This window comes from Heterocephalus glaber, unplaced genomic scaffold (genome assembly GCF_053883595.1).
Source record: "Heterocephalus glaber isolate CG9 unplaced genomic scaffold, H.glaber_assembly_v1.0 deba00000943, whole genome shotgun sequence".
Classification (NCBI taxonomy): Eukaryota; Metazoa; Chordata; class Mammalia; order Rodentia; family Bathyergidae; genus Heterocephalus; species Heterocephalus glaber.
In genome coordinates, this window is record NW_028258175.1 from 2,712,461 (window position 1) to 2,731,942 (window position 19,482).

Consider the following 19,482-nt stretch of genomic DNA (forward strand, 5'->3'; position numbering starts at 1 on the left):
CCTCTCCAGCAGCAAGAAAAGCAAAAAAAGAGCCAGGGCCTGTTTGCAGCACAGAACCACTTCTTATCCATTGGCTGCACACAGGTCCTGCTCAGAGAATTAAAACACGATGGTGAGGCCACGCCCCCAGAGGTTCTTAGCTGGTCTGGAGAGCCACTGAGACAGCGGGGACTGAGTGCCCAGGTGACGCCCACCGGCAGTGGTCTGTGAATCCGACATGAGGAACCCACACAGGGCCGCCACTGCAGCTGCAGACCTGCTATCATCAAACAGGTGGGAGCAGGGATGCAAACTGGGGGCCCCCTAAAAGGGGGCCACCAAAAACACTAAGAATAAAGACAAAACAAATGGGGAGGCCACACTAACAATAGACATTGCCCACTGACAGGGATGAAGACAGTGTTTCCTTATTTTTCCAAAGAAACCAACAGTCTGCATTTTTATGGAAAATCTTCCAATGTTTAAGTGTGAATTCTTACTTTTTAAAAAACTGGAAGAGGGCTGGGCATAGTGATGCATTCCTGTAATCCCAGCACTTGGGAGGCTGAGGCAGGAGGATCATGAATTTAAGGCCAGCCTAAACTACACAGCAAGATCCTATATTAAAGACAGAAAGACAGACAGATTTTAACAGTGTATGGGTCAGACACAACACATCTTTGGGCCTGGCAAGCGCCCTGAAAGCAGCCTCCCACCTCCCCTTCACTGTGTCAATCCATGACCACCAAAAGAGGTGCGGTGACCACCCCGCCTTAGGGTGGGGACCACATGTTCACCTGCCTGAGAGTGAGCCGCCTGATCAACCTCAGCACCCAAGGAACGTGCCGCATGCCTCCAACCAGCTCTGGGAAAGATAGCTTGTTTTTTCCTTGCCTTTCGGGTGGCACAGCTTGATCCATACCTGGCAACCTGTGTAAGGCACAGAGCGCCAGGGAGTCCAGCTTGCACACATGAGAGAGCAGCCAGAGAAGTGGGTGGAAAGGCGCGTTACAATGTATCGAATGAGAAACCTGGCAGCTTGCTGTTAAGTTTGTTTTTCCCTCTTCTGTTTTTCTAACCAAATGAAAGCACTGTTCAGAGTCCTGCGCCCTCTGTTTTTAGAGGGCCTGAAACCACCTGAAATGTCTTTCAGGGTTAAACCTGGGCACTGAGATAAACAGCCTCACTCTTTTGTCTTCTCTCAAGTCAAACACTTCTTAGGAGAGGAATGATCCGAAATGCACTCGGGCAATTGGCACAATGGGAGTAGCTGGGGAAGTGGCAATTAGGGGCCTCCTGTTGCCAAGGAGAGAGGAGAGAAGGGAGGAGAGGGAGATTATCTGGCCAGTCTCTTGCCAGGAGTCCTGGGGTGCACTGTTCTGTGAGCAGAGGCCCAGGTTAGGTGCAGCAGTTCATTCCCAGCTTGGGTGCTATCTCTACCTTTGCACTGAGCCACGGGGCCTGCAGGCCCACACTTACTCCCATCCTTCGCCCTCCACCTCAAGGCCAGGAAAATCCACCCCAGCTCAGCCTCTTGATTCCCCACTCGGGCGACATTTAGATCTCTCAGCATCAAAGTTCCTCGGTTGGCTCCCAGCCTCGTCCCAGGTAGGTGGGCTGACAAAAGAGAGCCTGCACTGGCTGTTCTGGCAGCAGCTGAGAAGGGAGCCAACAGGAGAGGGAGTCACTTGTGGTCACGGCAAGGCACGAGAGGCTTTTGCAGCCCAACCTCGCTCGGCACTGTACCTGAGCCAGCTGCCAGCCACAGCAAAGGAAGGCAGTGCCGGGACATGAGACGAGAAAGAGAAGAGCAAGCCCTGGGCCAGCTTAGCCTGACAAATCGTATCACCTTGCAAGCAAAAGCTGTAATGTAAGGGTTGACGAATTTCAGGGCTGCTGGATATTTTTGATGACCCACATACCCTCATTCCCCTGCACCTGTACACCCACATGCCACTAAATAAGACACCAATTTAAACTCCCATGTGCTGTGTCTTGCTCAAATAGCCCTGTGGTGACAACCATGCGTCTTTGCTACCACGTCCTGCCCCAGTTAAAAGGTCTGATCTTGCAACTTTCCCATTCATGTCGCTCCGACTCTGACCGTGTTGTTTCCTGGAAACTTGTACTCATCCTTCAAAAGCAAGTTTACACATCTTTTCTGAAAAGCCCTTCTTGATACTCCTGGAAGAGTTAGGTTCACTGGATTTTTCTTTTCCATGGTACTGGAGATTGAACCCTGGGCTTCTCACATGCTAGGCAAGCACTCTACCACTGAGCTATGACCCTAGCCCTTTTTTTTCTTTTTAGACAAGTCTTGCAGAGTTGCCCAGGCTGGCTTCAAGCTCGTGATCCTTCTAGAATAGCTGGGATTACAGGTATGCACCACTGTGCTTGCCAAGCACCGAGGTTTCTCCATTACAACTCCATCCTCTCTGTCCCTCTGTGAGGGCCGTAGCCTGCCATACTGGGCCATCCCGCTGTACCTCTCTTCCTCCCACATGGTGCATACAGCAACTGTCCCACCCCTCTGCCAGTCTCCCTGGTGCCTGGCACTGGGCAGGCAGGCTCAAGGGGTGGGTTCCAGAATGGTCATAATCTTTAGCAGCTCTTCCCCCAAGAGGCAAGCCTCTTTCCCCAACTCTTTTTGCTTTTTCTTAAATTCCCCGCCTCTTGAATGGCTGACCTTGTGACTTGCTTCAAAGCCCCTGGACACAACTGGGCCTGACAAATATCCTTTCACTTTAAAAAGCACCCAAAGGGACACTGTGCCAGTTGTCACCCTGGGAGTCGAGAGGTCCTGCCCCTGTACTTGTGTGCTGAACCCAGAAGCACCATGTGGGCAAGCCCAGCCAGAGGATGGGCGGCAATAGGAGGAGAGCAGTCACCCTAACTGACGTCCAGCCAGCTGCCAGGTGACAAGCAGTCAAGTGCCACACACGAGGGAGCCCCAGCGGAGAGGAGCAGAGCCTGGGCCCAAGCTGCTGATCCACAGACTCAGCACTAAACACATGGGTACTGCTTTCATGAACTGAAGCTGGAGTTTGTGTTACACAAAGCTAGTGGAAGCAGAGTAAGAGACTATTATTATAAATGACACTGGGTGGACACGTCTCACTGCCAGTTAGCATTTCATCCAGGATTCCAACCTGAAACTGAGGAGGGAAAGGGAGGAGGAGGAGTCTCAGAACCCTTATTCTCCACTCAGAGCCCCAGGCCTTTCGGATAGAGTCACCTCCTCACAGCCCCTGCCAGGGACACATTTACCTCCTTCCTCTCCCGTGAGCAGGGCTGGCTTCTCTCAGCCTTTCGCAGAGTCTGACCTGTAGTGGTTCAAAAGCAGAAGCAGAGATGAAGGCTGTTTTAGAACAGCGAGTTTATCATCGCAAAAGCTTTTTATTTGCAAACTGAATAGACAGGACCAATCATAATCAAATGATTTTAAGAAAATGTAGCCTATTATTATAATGGGAAAATGGCACACATTTGAAATAGACCAATGGCAAGGAAAATGGCAATTCATACACTTGCGTTATCTGACTATAATGAAAAAAGCTCCAGCCCTTTAATCTGGAACATTATCTGCACTCTGAAAGGGCTGACGGACTGTAGTTTTCCCAGTCGAATTACATTTCTATTAAATTGTTTGGAATTATATAAAATGCCTTCCACAAAAATGCCTTCCGCTGTGCGCATACACATAAACTCTGATGAGTGGAGTGTGCACCGAGCACTGCACCAAACCCCCAATCTCGCAGCACAGGTGACGGTGCAGATGTGAATTAGCTGTAATCACCCACATTTCACATAATGGGCAATTTCAGAGAGAATTGTTGCTTCTCTCAGAAAACCTGAGGACTAACATTTGAAAGTATGCATAAATCCAACAGAGACATCATGTTTAAATATGCTGTTCCAAATGCAGTTTTCACAACTTTTATGGAATTGTCCACTATAAAAGAATTCCTTGATGGAAGATTAATAGATTGCTGTGGTTCTAAAATATAAAGCAGGAGTCGCCGCGTATTATCCATGAAGCTCCTAAACTGCCCCATCTCACTCCCAAGTGGCTGTGAGAATGTCACAGCCACATGTCCCAACAGGTAGGAGCACTCAGGAGGCAGGAGCAAAAGGACCCAGTGACAAAATAGCTAGAGACAAGAGACAGGGACCACGCTTCAGAGGAAAGACATGGTCACTTCCGATGGGTCTGCACATGTGAGGAGCAAAGGAGAGCTCACAGCTGGAGATAAGGCCCAAGGGGTGATGCTCTTGCCAAGAAAGTGGGAACAGGGCAAGAGGAGGGACTCAAGGATGAACCTCTGGCAACAGGCAAACTCTGGGGCCAATACAGAAAAGGACTGCAAAGGAGGGGGGCTGGAGAACTTATAGGAGAGTGTGGCCTGTATGGTGTCATGGTACGGTGGGTATCTTGTTAGTTATCTGCTGCTACAGTTTGGATCTTGAATGGCCCTCAAAGGCCCATGTGTTAAAGGCTTGATCCTCAGCCCATGTTGCTGTCAGGAGGTAAAAGAACATGAGGAGGTCGGGTAGTGGAAGGAAAATGGGTCACTGGGAGCAGAGCACGCCCTTAAAGAAGACCGTGAGACCCTGGTCTCTTTTCTTCCTCTTATTCTGGCCATGAGATGACTGGTTTTGCTCCACCATGTGCTCCCCCCACGATGTGCTGCCTCACCACAGGCCCCAAAGCAATAGGCTGACCATAAACTGAAACTTCCACAACAGTGGGCCAAAATAACCCTTTCCTCGTTTTATGTTGACTGTCACAGGTGTTCATACAGGAATGGAAAGCTGACGGCATGTCTGCTCAGCCCAGCTCACAGTGACCCTCTAACGTGCCTACTGTTTTCCTCTCCTCCCCGTTCACAGGGCAGGACCTAGGGCACTCATGACTGCACCTCACCCTATGCCCAAATCCTCAATGCTGCACTGGGAATGAAGCCCTGCTTCAGCTACACCCAATCAAAATCCCAGCCCAGGAATATGGAACTGGGTCTGAGACAGAGAAGAGAGACAGAGCTAACCCCATGTGCAAGCTGAGATGCGGTGAGTAGCCAGCAGCCACCTGCTTTGGGACAGACTAACAGAAATACCAGGGCTCCAGGACAGAGGGACCTGACCTGAAATTGCCTATCCGCCTGTCTTTGTGATCCACAGACACTCAGAACCACTTTCTCTAAGCATGTGTGTTTTCTCTGTCACCCTAAGACAGAGAACCTAAGATTTAGGGGTGAAACAGAGCCCAGGACAATGTGCCACTGTGATGTGGGGTGCTGACAGTGGAAGGTTCTATGTGGCCATGGGGGATATTTGGGGACTTTGTACTTTCTGCTCAGTTTTGCTGTCAGCTTAAGACTGCCCTAAAAATAAAGTTTATTAATTTAAACACACATACAAAACAGAGTCCAGGATTTGGGGACCAGGAGATGTGGCCATTGGTCAGGTTGATCACGACCCCTGGGGCATGAGCCAGAGAGCTCTGCTCTGAGAAATCCTCAGCCACAGCTGCTCTGGCTGTCAGCCCGAGGCTGGCCAGAGACTGCGGTGTGTCGGGTACACAGTCCACACCATGCAGGGCCAGAAGATGGACTAGAACTGGGGGGGACCACACAGGCTAGAGGCCGGGGCTGCTGACGGCATCTCAGCAACAGGAGCAGCGCACAGGCGGGTGAATACTGGCGGGTCCACGGGGCCAGCGCCAGGCCAGGGCTGACACGGCTGCATAAGTCTGGCTGGGGCCCTTCCACTGCTGGTCACAGTGTCTTGGGGATCGGGTCCTGGGGACAACTGGCCAGCCAAAGGGACTTTGGGTAAGTCACTGAACTTCACTAGGCCATGACCTGCCTCCAGTTTTTCGTTTGTTTTAAATGAGAGTCACGCAGAATCATTTCTGGGTTTGCTTTCCATCTCCTAAAATTCCATCGCACCAATAAAGCACAGTAAAAAGCCATTAGGCTGGGCCATAAAAACAGAATATTAATACAGAGAACACAGAGCTTCAGTACTGATATGTGAAAGCAAATCTCTCTACTGGAGTTAATTAGAAGTGTCTTTATTCATTAAATTGGAAAATAATTTTGCTTATTTTCTGATGAAGATAATTCACTCTAATTATGGGTATTTGTTACCTAACCTCCCCACAAGACAAGTCGGCCCTGACCCCACACCCGGAGCCTCTCTCCTCTTCTTCTAGGCCACCTGACGTGGAGACGGTGGCTTCTTGCCAAGGACAGGAGAGCTGTACCAGGTGCCACTGTGCCTGTCTCCCGCACTTAGCATCCCTGAGCATCTCCCTACCCATATCTCATTTATTCTCACAACTCAGGGAGAGACGTGGAAGAAGATGACATTAATATCTGTATATGCTGCTTGCAAAATTAAAGGGGTGTTGCTCTGTGTTGCAAGGTGACCTGCCTGCATCAGCTACGAGGCAATAAACAAGGCTGGAGGTAAATGACACGCGTGTACTTCGCTGTATAGAACAGATGTGTGCCTGGGGAAAAGAAAAGAGAAACAAATGCACTGAATTTTTGTAAATGTAATACTATTTTTCTGCTTATGATTTCAGAAAGGGTTTATCTGCACTTAGGATTTATGTTCAATGGTCAGAAGGTTCTGACACTTCGATTTTTACTTGGCTCTAGATGCAGCTAATACTCATTGCTTGCTATCATTTAGAGGGGAGTCACTTCTTCCTGGGATGTTAGTTTCTGATGTCATCAGACAAGGAAAAATCAATTTCCAAATTACCCTTGAAAAAGTGCCTTAAACCACTCTTTCTTGGTCTCTTTCTCATCCCTGGGACACAATACCCAACACCCACAACTTAAAGGAAGAGGTTTACTTTGGCTCATGGTTTTTAGAGGGTTTGGCTGGCCCCAGGACAGGAAGGACATGGTGGAAGGGTCTGGTAGGAGAAAGCTGCTCAGGCCATGGCAGCCAGGGAGCAGAGAGAGGAACAGCCAGGGACAAGAATCCACCCTCCCAGGTCACGCCCCGGGCGACGTACTGCCCAACAGCAAGTCAGTTATGGCGCCCCCATAGTCCAGTACCTTCCAAAAGCCCCGCCTCTAAATACAGGCACTTCTGGGGGACAGTTCTATCTAAACCATAACACACCCATAAATTAGTGTACAGGATATACCTTTTCAGATTCACTGCTACTGACTAACGTGTATGTGTAAAAGTTGGTGTGTGTGGACATGCACAGTACCTGATAAAAACATATGTGACATTCCTAATTAAACTACTCATGAAAGTGAAATGCTCGGTTATGTAGCTCCCCTGCCCTGGACACCTGCCCATAGCCCTCTTCCGGCACAGACATCTTCTCCTGAATCCTTACAACCCCTCCTTTGGACAGGCTCAGCAGAGTTTTTCTGTAAGGGGCCAGAGAGGAAATATTTTTGACTGCATAGGACATAAGGTCATAAGTCCAGAAGGTCTCTGGTACAGATACTCAATTATGCCATTGTGACGTCAAAGTAGCCATAGACGGTATGTAAGTAAATGACTGTGTATGACCATGTTCCAATAAAGCTTTATTTGCAAAAGCAGGCAGCAGGTCAGATTTGGCCCTGTAGTTTGCTAACTCTTGCTTTTAAAATTTTTATTTTTTATTCACTTATTTATTTTTGGTGCTAGGGATTAGATAACTCTTGGATGAGCAGTGTTACTCTCATTGGTATGAAGCAGTGAAACCAATGAGAAATCAACCAAAGATAGGTGGTTGGCTGTTTAAGGTCACAAGAAGGTAGCATGTCAAGGTGCTGGGTGCAGTGTGTTCCTGGTTGCTGCCTCACTATCATCATCACCACCATCCCATCGGTGTCATTTCGCTGCCCTCATGGCCTCGCCTTTTCCAGGGCAACTCACTGTCAGTCAGGTCACTATGCTCCAGCCCAGGTACACAGTCACCTCGCTGACTCCTTACAGCTGGCCTCCCCTACTTGTCAGACGAGGACACTGAAACCCAACAGACACTGAAACCCAGATTCACCCACTATCGCAGCCCACGGACAGAGGAACTCTGACCTGAACCTCACCATCCAGCTGGAGGCCTGCTGTCCTAACCACTGGGCACACTGTCCCTCGGCCAGGTCCTTACAGCGCAGTCTAAGAGGCAAGATAGCGCAAGACTGCGGGGGAGTCTGAGTGATGCAGCTTTTTAATGTGCCTTGGGCTCCCAGAGCAATTAATAGGGAGATCAGAAGAAAATGATTCCCCAGTGAAGACGGAGATCCCTTCCAGCCAGATGGTGTTACTGAGAAGACCTGGACTTTGGGAAGGAGCCCAAAATGCTGAATGCATCAGGGCTGGCTGCATTAGGCACCTTGGGGAGGAAAGGAGCCAGGGAAGCCAAAGGTACAGACAGCGGTGCAGATGCTCCCAGGGGAACAAGGACCTGGCACATGCCTGGGGGGCTGACTTCCGCCAGGTGACTCAAAGCCACCAAATGTGAGGGCTCAGGACACCCATTTTATGTGCCTATATAATTTAACTCCATATGACAATGTCCCAGAGAGACACCACCTCCTCTCACCTATCGGACTGGCAAAAATCCAGAGGTCAATAATGCATACTTGGCGTGACCCAGGAGACTCGCTGCGGGGCAGAGCACAGAATGCTGTGACTTGCTTGGACAGGATGTGGCAACAGTTCTCAAAAGCACAAATGCAAATCCCTCTGAGCTAGCAAGAGCACCATTAGGGATGTGCTGGGAAGAAACAACTATGCAAGGTACTTGTGGTATCAGGATTTGTAGCAGCAAATGTTAGAGAAAACCACTGTGTCCATCGTTAGCAAACAGCTGAATAATATGGTGGATCCACACATGGACTGGAAGACAGAATGAGCAGGCTGCTTATATTCTGCTCCTTAAAACATGGCCATATAGTATTTTGCTAGGCATGGTGGCCCATGCCTGTAGTCCCAGCACTCTGAGAGAGGCTGAGGCAGGAGGATCAAGTTCCAGCCCAGCCTGGGCAGCTCATAGATAGGGTAGATCATGCAGGGATGGGGCCCCCCATAGGTAGAGAAAAGAGAGGATGAAGGCCTCATTGAGCTTTATTAAAAATTAATAAAGAACCCTCCTAAGGCGGCTTCTGACTCTATAGCTACACTTGAGCAATTAGAAAGACAAAGGGAAAGAGGAAGGAATCAGGCCCTGGAAGGTCCCAGGGTAGCCTGATTAACCCAAGAACAGCACACTTCCCCTTTATTTAATCCTTAAGCTACCTTTCCATGAGGCCCTCACCCATCCACTACCAAAGGACAGGGTAAGGTCTTAAGGCCAGAAAGAATCCAAGGGGAGGACCAAGGACAGTCTGGAAGCCAGTCGGATTCCAGGAGCCGACACAGGGAGGAGCCCAGTGAAAGGAGCTGGGGACTGCCACACAGAGTAGCTGTCTGACATCTCTCTCTTCTCCCTTCCCAGTCTTCTACTTTAAACTCAGTTCTTTACTGATGCTGGATTTAGGATCACTGGGCGCTGCATTTTCCAGCAGAGCGGCAGCTTGCTTTCCACCCCTGGATGTTGATCACAGGATAGAATGTGCACGTATTATGTAACCTTTTCCATAAAAAAGGAGGGAAAAGAAGAATACACACTCATATTGGTTCTATTTATATAAAAAAACTACCTGGGGGCACATGTGAGTGACTCCTCATTGTATACATGGTTTTTATATTTTTATTCTTGAGTGATGTTATGGTTTGGGTCTAGGTGTCCCCCCCAAAGCCTCACGTGGTCAGAGGTGGATTTTTCAGAGGTGGCTGAATCTAGTGTGTGAGGCTGGGATTAAGGGCGTGTGATTACTAAGCCAGTCCACTGACTGGTTTGGCACCAACCTAATCCCTATAGTCTGGATAAGATAAAAGGGCAGAAAGACGCTGTTAAGGTCCCCTGTGGCCTTTTCTACCCTGTGGGCACCATGAATGGACTATGGACCAACTATGGACTGAAACCTCTGCAAACTGTGAGCTAAATAAACCCCTTCCCTTTTAACTTGGGTGTTGGGTATTTTGTCATAGGAATGAGAGAAAAGTAACTAACACAAGTGATTTATTTGGATCTATTTCCCATTCAAAAAACCAAAAATAAACTTAAAACATTTAGTGTCAAAGGCTGATTCAACTGTTTGTATGTGTGGGACTGCAGACTGAACCCAGGGTCTCTGCACAGAGCTACATCTTCGCCCTTTTAAATTTTGTGTGTGTGTGTAATAAATAAGGTTTATGGCACCATGTAATTTCAGCAGATTTTCAAAATGCACAGACGCTGCATGTTTTGCATGGACCCCATATTTAGGAGCACGTGCAGCACGTCAGGGTGGGCTCTGAGACAGGAACAGGTTTCTCCCGGGAGGGCTGTCCTTCCTTCGCCCTCCACTTCTGAACTATATCAGATGTGGGGTGGGGGACTCTGGAGCCTGCAGGATCCCAAGAGGGAAGTAACTGCTGAAGGGGCATCGGGACTGCACCTTTTTCCTGTTCCCCAGACCCCTTCGGCCGGTGGCTAGCGGCAGGCCCTGGGAGGCCAAGGCAGCAACCTTGCTCTGGCCCACAGAGACCCAGAGTCCCCGGCTCACCCTTTTAAAATGTTTTTATTCTGAGATGGACTCTCGTGAAATCATTGAGTTCCCCAGTTCGAGTTCCCCTTGAGCTTGGATCCTCCTGGCTCAGCCTCCTAGCACTGATTTAAATTTTCTAAAAACATAACACACTGAGAAATGCCTTAGACTCGGCCATCCAAGGCCCCAAAGGGGCAGGCAGTCTGTCAGAGAGAGATGGAATACAGCCATGAATGTCAGAAGCCTGAAGCTTGCCTGAAAGAGAACACAATATTTTCAGAGGACAAATGCCCTCCTGTAAGGGATCAATCTGTAATGTGTGAGAGATAAGAATGAAACCATGACAAAATAGTGTTTCTGGAAATTGAAACAACAGTTTCTCAGCTAAGACAATAACCTATGGGTGACCTGCTCATTTATTTGAGGGCAAAGGTTTTATAAAATGGCTACAGACGATAAGAGGGGAAAAAGGAAAAGGAAAAAAGATAATAGGAAGGCAAGTCCAGACCTGCCCAGATGGGCCGTCTGCAGCCGTGGCTTTGCCTGGGTGGGATTACACTCAAGCTCACTGACAGTCAGCCTCGGTCAGCTTCCTGCCAGGCTCCCCGGTCAGCTTCCTGCCAGGCTCCCTGGGTGTCGGCCTTTGGGATTTCCTGTCTTCAGCCACAGTGCTGCTGGCTCAGAGAAGTAAACCGATTAGCCCACAGTCACAGAGCAGGAAAGGGAAGGGGGCAGTCCTCGCTCCCTAAATAATACAGTACAGCAAATATTCACATAGTGTCTACATTATATTCCACCCTGTAAGTAACCTAGAGATGAGCTACAGTGCGCAGAAGCTGTGCATAGGGCGTTTGCACATGCCGCACCGAGTCAGATGAGGGACAAGAGCAACCTTGGATTTTGGTTTGCGTCAGGGTCCTGGAACCAAGCTTTTTCTTTTCTCTTTCTTTTCTGGTATTGGAGATTGAATCCAGGGTCTTCACACTGAATCCAGGGACACACACATTCCCTAGTACTTTTTTTTTGGTACCGGGGATCAAACTCAGGACCTTGCGCTTGCAAGGTAGGCGGCAGAACCACTGAGCTAAATCCCCAGCTCCCTAGTGCTTTTTTATTTTTTAGTGTGAGGCCGGGTCTCCCTAAGTCACTAAATTTCGTAGGCTGGGCTTGAAATTGCAATCCTCCTGCCTCAGCCTTCTTGAGTGCTGGGATTATAACACATACCATCATGCTTAGCTGAGACAACTCTATTTCTTTATCTCAATGCCATGGACCCCTTTTGAAGGAACTTCTTTAAGAACAGCCCATGAAAATAACAAAAATCCACTAGACAAAAGCAGGACAATTTCAGAGCCAGGTACACGCTAGTTCTGCAAAGCACATTTCCCTCCTTCCGCCTGTGGCCTCAAGGCTGGCTCTGGGCCTTAAGTTACATCCTGCCTTCTGAAAGCCTGAAATAATATCCCTGTCACTCTTCCTTTGCATTTTCTGTGTAACTTGAATTCCCAGGGCCCAGTTTACTGCCAAATTACCTGAGATAAACAAGTCATGCTAAGATCCTCTTTTCCCTTCCAAATCCAAACAGCAGCTGGCAGCTAGAAATGGTTATTTATAACCTGCACATCTTTACTCACACTTGTGTGATTCAGAGATGCTTGGCCAGGTGCTCCTTGGCTGGCTTCATAATTAGAAAGCCTGGGGACCGCCCTCTGTAGTGGCTACAAGGGCAGGTCTGGCTCAGCCGCTCACATTCAGGAGCCCTGTTGGTGTCCACTTCACTCCAGTCTATTATCAGAACTGAGAAATGAGCGGAAGGCGGGAGGCCTGCTAGGACAGATGGTTACAGTTCCTGCCCCCCGGATGTGCTGAGACTATGCTGGGATTTCAGGGAGCTCCACTGCACCCAAGCTCCCAGGCGTACCCTGGGTCTGTCCACCCCTCTCTGTCATCCCTCTCCAAGCCCAGCCTCTCTCCTTGGACTTTTCTCATTGCAGCCTAATAGGTGTCCGGTCCTCCACTCTTGTTCAGATTTCTCCTTGGCAGCCAAATAAAGACGAGACCCCACCAGTCAGCTGCTTGGTTCTCTAATGTCTGCCTCTATGCCCAGCAGAGGCTGCAAACCCCCTGCCCCAGCCGACAGCCCGCTGGACCCACGGCCCCTCCTCCCCTCCCCAGCTCCACTTTGGCGGTCTCACCCATTGTCCTCAGGCTTCCCGGATCCCACCAGGCTCTGAGCCTCGCCAGCTGCCGGAAGCCCTTCTCTCTCTCCTGGGCACTCCCAGTCTCTGTCCTACACGGGCTCCTGCTGATCAAGCTCTCAGCTCAGTGGGACCCTTCCTGCAGCCTTCCCCACTTTAACATTCAGATCTTCTCCTGTTAATGTCTGTCTCCCCCACCCAACCACAGCCCTATAAAATCAAGGGCTGTAGGATGGCTTTACTATCCCCGAATTCCCCACACTTGGAACTGGGCCTGGATGAGGGTAGGCATCCGCAGGGATTTCTGGACTTGACCAGAGCAAATGACTGAATTTCTGAATGGGCGCTGCCAGAAGGGGCAGAAGGAACAACTGGGAGCAGCAGTAAGGACTTCATCTTCTCTTGCAACATGCTTTCCTACCCTTCCCTTGCTCTTTCTGGGCTGATGCAACAAAATATGACACCGTTAAGTTTGATACTCCATTGGAGATAATTGGAAAATATTGATTTCTTTCCATTTGAAATAGTTAAGATAAGTAAATGCCACACTTCTGTAATCTAATCAGTGGCTTATGTGACAACACACTTCCCAGGCTGAAATGGATTTTGGCCTAGCACTGCATCCATCACACAAGCCCCTCGATCTGCTCCTACTCCTCTCCCAGCCCGGCTCCCCACAGGACTCTGCATTTGTGACCGAGTGTACAGATCCAAATGAATGAGTCCCTTGAGTATTTGCGCCCCAAATATGATCTGCCAAACTGCCTTGAAAACTATGGGAAATAGTGCACAAGATCCCTGAGCATCTCAAGGAAAGGGAGGTGTTACTTCCCTACATAGCTCATTTCTGCTAAGCACCTGCTAAGGGCCAGGATGGCTTCATCTGATTTTCACAGCAGCCCAACAGGAATGTTCTCCTTCCTAATTTGTTTTGCAGTTGAAGGGACTAGGCTGTGAGACAGAGGCAGTGGTGTCCCCCAAGTCATGCAGTAGGTTGCAAGAGTCAGAATCTGCACCCCTCAGCCCCACTCCACACCTCTGACCACTTCCACTTCTCGGTGGAACCAGGAAGCAGGACAGTAAACTGTAAGCGATGGCACAAAGAGCAGAAAAGGAGAGCTGAGCCTGTGCCCTGGCTCTTCATGGCTTCCTGCTGCGGGTTTAAAAATGAAATCTTTTTTTCCCCTTCAGCCCTGGGGATTGAACCCAAGGCCGTCACACTGAGCTACAATCGCAAGCCTTTTTTGAGACAGAGGCTTGCCAGGTTGCCTAGGTTGTTAAGTTCCCTAGGCTGCGCTCTAACTTGCAGTCCTCCTGCCTCAGCCTCTCAAGAGTGCTGGGATTACAGCCGGCACCACCACATCTGGTTTAAAGTGAGACCTTACCCCAAGGGACGCAAGAGGCAGACCTCTGACTTCTGACCTGCAAGGGGTTCATGGACAGGATACCTGGGAGAGGGGTGGTGGGAGTGCTGGAAGCAACAGATCTGGACATGGCTCCTACACTTGGGCTGCCCAACAGCCCGCACCCAACTCCCTACACCTTAGCCCTCACGTCTGGTAAATGACGGTGTCAGGTCACATCTCCCAGAAGATGAACACATCCACAGATGTTTGCCTAGGCTCTATAAGGTTTTTTTAAAAAGGTTCTTTTTTCAGCCAAGTTAAAGCTTGGGAAATTTCACATTTTAAAATCCTGAGTTCTGGACTCTTGTGAAAAATGGGAAGATCTGGCAATACAGGGCTTCTATTTCTGCCTGGCAATGTTGTCAGGAGCTGAGGGCTCCAGCCCGCCAGGGGGCACAGTGCCCTGATTCCCAGCCCCACCTTTCCTGGTTGTCTCTACCACCGAGGTCAAGTCCAAAGTACCATTTTTTTTTCCTTCAGGAAGTCTCGAGGATGAAAGTGAAGGTCCCTGCGTCCAGCACACGAGAAGAACCTCCATCACCATCCTCGTCATGGCAGCGTACACTTAAATGCACCGATCATGTGCCAAGCCCTGAGCAAAGGGCTTTACCCCTGGTGATGCATGTAATTCTCACATCCAGGAGAGAGATCCAATGACTATGTCTTTTTTGTAGCAGATGTAGAGATGGGAGAGGCCACATGCATAAAGAAATTAGTAGGCAACAGACTTCTTTATGAAATTGAGTATTCCAGAGTGTATAGCATTGAGGTGATGAAAGAAGTCACCATGAGCAACAGAATGACATAAATCTTGGCCACAGCAGTCATGTGTATTACCTGGACTTGTGGTCCTCTACGTTTGTGATCCCACATGGCATCCTCAGAGGTCTGAGCTATCTCAGGGTCCCCAGAATGGGATTCTGGACTAGATCTGTCAAGTCCCTTCCAGCCCCAACCTTCTGTGATTTTTGGTGGATTCACAAAATGCACCTAGTTTGGAGCTCTCTGTTTGCTTTTCTTTTTTTTTTTTTTTTTTTTTTTTTTTTTTTGAGACAAGGTCTCACTATGTAGCCCAGGCTGTCTTCCAACCTGCAGTGATCCTCCTGCCTCAGCCTCCTGAGTGCTGGGATTACAGGGATGTGCCACCATGGCCAGTGCTCTATTTTCTTTGGTTGAGAAAATACTGCATTGCAAGGGCACTTAGAACACAAAAAAGTGTGGTGGCCCTTGTAGGTGAGCAGGCATCTGTGGTCCTCCAATTTCCTGCCAGGTGCGGTCATAACTCAGGTATCCCCAAAGGACATATTAAGTCAAACAGTCCATCAGCCAAGGGTGGTCAAGGCAACAGTGGGCTCCTGAAGGGCGGGGGCTGGGAGTGAGAGTGACCTTGCTGGGGTAGGGAATGGGGGAGAACACGAAGGCCAGCTGAAGAGCAAGGGGAGTCTGCAGGGGACACAAAGGCAGCTAGGGTGGGTACTGTCAGGACTGGGCCCAACTATTCCAAGGGATGGCATCTGGGTGAACCACAGCTGTCCACTGGGGAAAAAGGAACCAGCGCAGGTCTCTAGAAGCATGGCCTGGAGGCTTAGCTGGAAGCATTTTCTCTGGTTTTTGGAGACTGGCCAGCAGTTCACTGGAGGACAAACTGGTTATCTCTTTCCTGGTTACGGTGTCAACCCAGCAAACACTCATGTGCCCAGTCTTGGATGTACAAAGGAACAAGAGTGGGTTTCTCCCTTCAAAGGGGGAGAAAGGCATGAAGCCCCAAATGTGCCACGCAGCAGGATGCCTGGGATCCTGTTCAGGGAGTTCATGCTCCAGGCAGTGCCTGTCTCTGCAATTGAGAGGGCAGAAGAGAGTTAAAAGGCCACAGCTGGTAGGGAACACAGCCTGGGCAAGGCAGCGGGAGGAAAGAACATGGCATGCTGAAGGGACAGTGGGATTCGAGGTGGCTTGGGCAGGGGCGAAATCTCCAGTGCCTTCGGGAGGCCAATATGGTCAGTGCAGCACACAGGCACTTGGTGGCCAGTACCACCTGCCAGGGGTGGTCAAAGCATCAGCACATGTCCAGGATCAGGGTATGGCCACCAAAGCACTCCTTTTATCAGAAGACTGAACAATCCGGGCTCTTTTGTGAAGTCTCCATTGTGAATATGGGAAACATATCTACAGACCCAACACAGCCCAGTACTGTGCGCAGGAGGAGGGTAAGTGGCTAGCGATCAGGCAGGGGTGGGGGCTGCTTCCCCAGGGGAATTCTCCAGTGGACCCTGATCCATCCTGCAGGAAAACGGTTAGGGCTGCAAGGGCCAGGCTGTCCAAACCCCACACAGCAGGAGCCAGGCTTTATTCCTAAGCACAATGCTCAGGAGTCAGCTTCAAGCTCTTCCTTCCAGCCCACAGCACTCTCGTTAGAGCCCAGGAGGAAGTTAAACTCAGGTAGACAGCCTGTCTCGCTCTGCAGTGGGGTCTATTTCTTCAGGTCATTCTGCAGGTGTGAGGAGTTGGCCACCTACTGGCAGTGACAGGCTTGAGCCGTGTCTTTGATGACATACTACTGAGCGTAGGCTTGATTTGCCTCGGTCCCGCCTCGGTGACCGTCTAGCCATGTGGTGTAAAATAAGCACAATCTCCGTGTCCAATTGAGCTGTCTCGTGAATTATCTCGCATCTCCCATGGCAGCAGTTGGCACAGTTACTTGGAAAGTGCCCGACAGGAAGTATTTTTGGCCTTGTGGGCCATATGGTCCTTGACACCACTCGTCAGCTCTGCCATCACAGCATGAAAGCAGCCATACGCTACATGGATGCGAATAAGCATAGCCGCGTTCAGTGAAGCTCTACTTCCTATGGCAGACAGTGGGCCCGAGTGCTCCGGAGGTGGGCAAGCCTTACAATGCGGTCTTCTTGGCTTCCCATGTTGGAGTACGGTTACCTGTTTCCTGTTTGTCTGGCTTTCTTACCAGACCCATGAAGTCCCTAATGGCAGAGCATCTTCCTTTTTTCAGGAAGTACTGCACAGCATCAAATGTCATGCAGTCCAAGGGGATTTTCAAAACTGCCCAAGTAACACTTTAGATGCCCAGGGCTCAGCCAGGTAACAGACACAGAGGAAAGCTGGCCAAGCAGGAGCTGTGTGGCAGAGGAAAGGCATCCCCCTTCTGCAGGGCACCCTGCACTTCCGCCCACGGTGAGGGAATTATTCCCAAGCAGAATTCTGATTTGGCGTTAACAGACTTCGTTGATATTTTCAAGAATATACCACAATTACATATTTATGAGAAATCTGCCAATTTTTCAATGTTGACAACTAATTCAAACATTTAAAAAAACCAAGACATTATGGGCCAAATTCAGCCATGAAATCTTTATTTTGTAACCTCTGATGTGGAGAATTCAACTTTCATATCCTCTACCACATATTTTTAAAATTAAAATTTTAAACTTATTTCTTTAAAAAAACTTAACTACAGAAAAGCTGTTTTCTCCCCCAATCCTGGGGATGAAACCCAGTGCATTAAAGATGCTGGGCAAGTGCTCCACCACTGAGATACACCGCCAGCCTCAGAAAAGTTCTGAGAGTGATACAATGTGTGCCCGTATACCCTTCACCTGGATTTTTTTACTATGGCACCTCTGGACCTAGTGCACAGAATGGAGTGAAATGTGGCTGAATCACTGAATAAATGCCGTAAGGAAAAATAAGTAAAACATAGTGTGCCAAACTCCTTTAAGCTAAAGTGACAGGGTGGAATGGATGCTGAAAACAATTGAAATGCATCAGACAGCAGGAAGGAAGCAAAGAAGAAAACACCACAAGCCAGGTGTGGTGGCCCACAGCCGTAATCCTAGTGCTTCAGAGGCTGAGGCAGGAGGACCACCCAAGTTCGAGGCCAGCCTGTGCTACACAGTGAGTTCAATACCTGCCTAGACTACATAGTGAGACCCTGGGGGGGGGGGGGCAGAATAAACACAGAGACTGGAGGGCAGTGGTGGTGAACCTACAGCACATGTGCAGCAGCAGGCTGTTCATTACCACTGAAAGCTCTAAAAGGTTCGCCATCACTGCTCTAGGGCATACACATCTATTTTGCCTGCTGAATGTGTGCTTTGTTTGACTTTTATTTTCTTGTTAGCTTTTGCTTGGTTTATTTTCAATAGTTAGAGAAACAGACAAGTCACTAGAAGCCCAGGTAAATATTACACAAGGACAGGAGACATCAGACATGCTGACAGTGTACTTTCAGCAAAACCTTACTAATTCAACTATTGCCTGTTTTGTAGTTTGGTATTATTTGGACAAGTACGGCTAAATTTCATCTTGGTATTATTAATTCTTTGGGAAAGTTTGCTAAGCAAATGAACAGTACAGACAGGGGAAATGTTGAATATTTGCTCTGAGGGGAGCAAAAGCAAATGAACAACTTTAAAATCCTTTCTAATTATACTGATGTGAACTTTTGTCTAATTATTATGTTCCCCAAAACCTGAGAACTTTTTCTAAACCACCTCACTAGGGAAAATTTGACTTTCACACAAAGATGGAAGATTTTCATGGGCGGAGGACAACTGCACTGCCAATTACCCTCACGTAAATAATAAATGTCAAACACTGGGTTTCTTCTATACAAAGAATGAGCTAATTACAGAGATTATTATTTGCTAGAGAGCTTCATCAGAAGTAACTCTCTGTCAGCAGTTTGAAGTTCACCCTTTTGCAAATAATGACACCATCAGCCACCACTAGGAACATTTTCTTGTATGGCAGCCAGGCCAATTACCACTTCCATGGACTTTCTCCTTAAATCCACAAACAAGGCAGGCTTCATCACATTTCACTGAGACTCAGAAAGGTCAAAGTACATAGCTGAGAGTCAAGTTCAGGGCTGTAAGCAACCCCAAACCTAACAGCATTACACACTCTGCCTCACCTGCTCAAAGTCAAAACCAACGGGGTTCGAGAAATGGGAAAGTTAGGACAATTTGCAGAGTAAGCCCAACTACGGTCGAGCTTGGGGACACTCTTTAGACATTCAAGCGCACGTGAGTTTGGGAAATAAATGCCTCCCTAATAAGGATAAGCCATCTTATCTAGTTGGCTAGATCACAATTCATTAAAGCATGATTCATTTTAACCAAGAGATACGTGCTTATAAGAACAATGTGTGTGTGGGGGGGGTGCACGCCTGTAATCCCAGCACTAGGGAGGCTGAGGCAGGAGGATTGCTGAGAGTTTGAGGCCAGCCTGGGCTACATAGTGAATTCAGGGCCAGCCTAAACTCCAAAGCGAGACCCTGTCTCAAAAAAC

General features: G+C 48.8%; 1 protein-coding gene across 13 annotated transcripts in view; it reads right to left on the reverse strand.

The window, feature by feature from the left end:
• Window positions 1-19,482, reverse strand: part of Katnip (katanin interacting protein) — a 179,218-nt gene that overhangs the window by 155,241 nt on the left and 4,495 nt on the right. For 8 of the 13 annotated variants that reach the window (XM_087208835.1, XM_004856004.4, XM_004856001.4 and 5 more), the window contains one exon: window positions 3,247-3,302. The exons of the other annotated variants lie outside the window; for them this stretch is intronic. In XM_087208835.1, coding sequence (XP_087064961.1) covers window positions 3,247-3,302 — 56 coding nt within the window. Of the gene's footprint in view, window positions 1-3,246; window positions 3,303-19,482 lie in introns of those variants that run through there. 13 annotated transcript variants of the gene reach the window in all.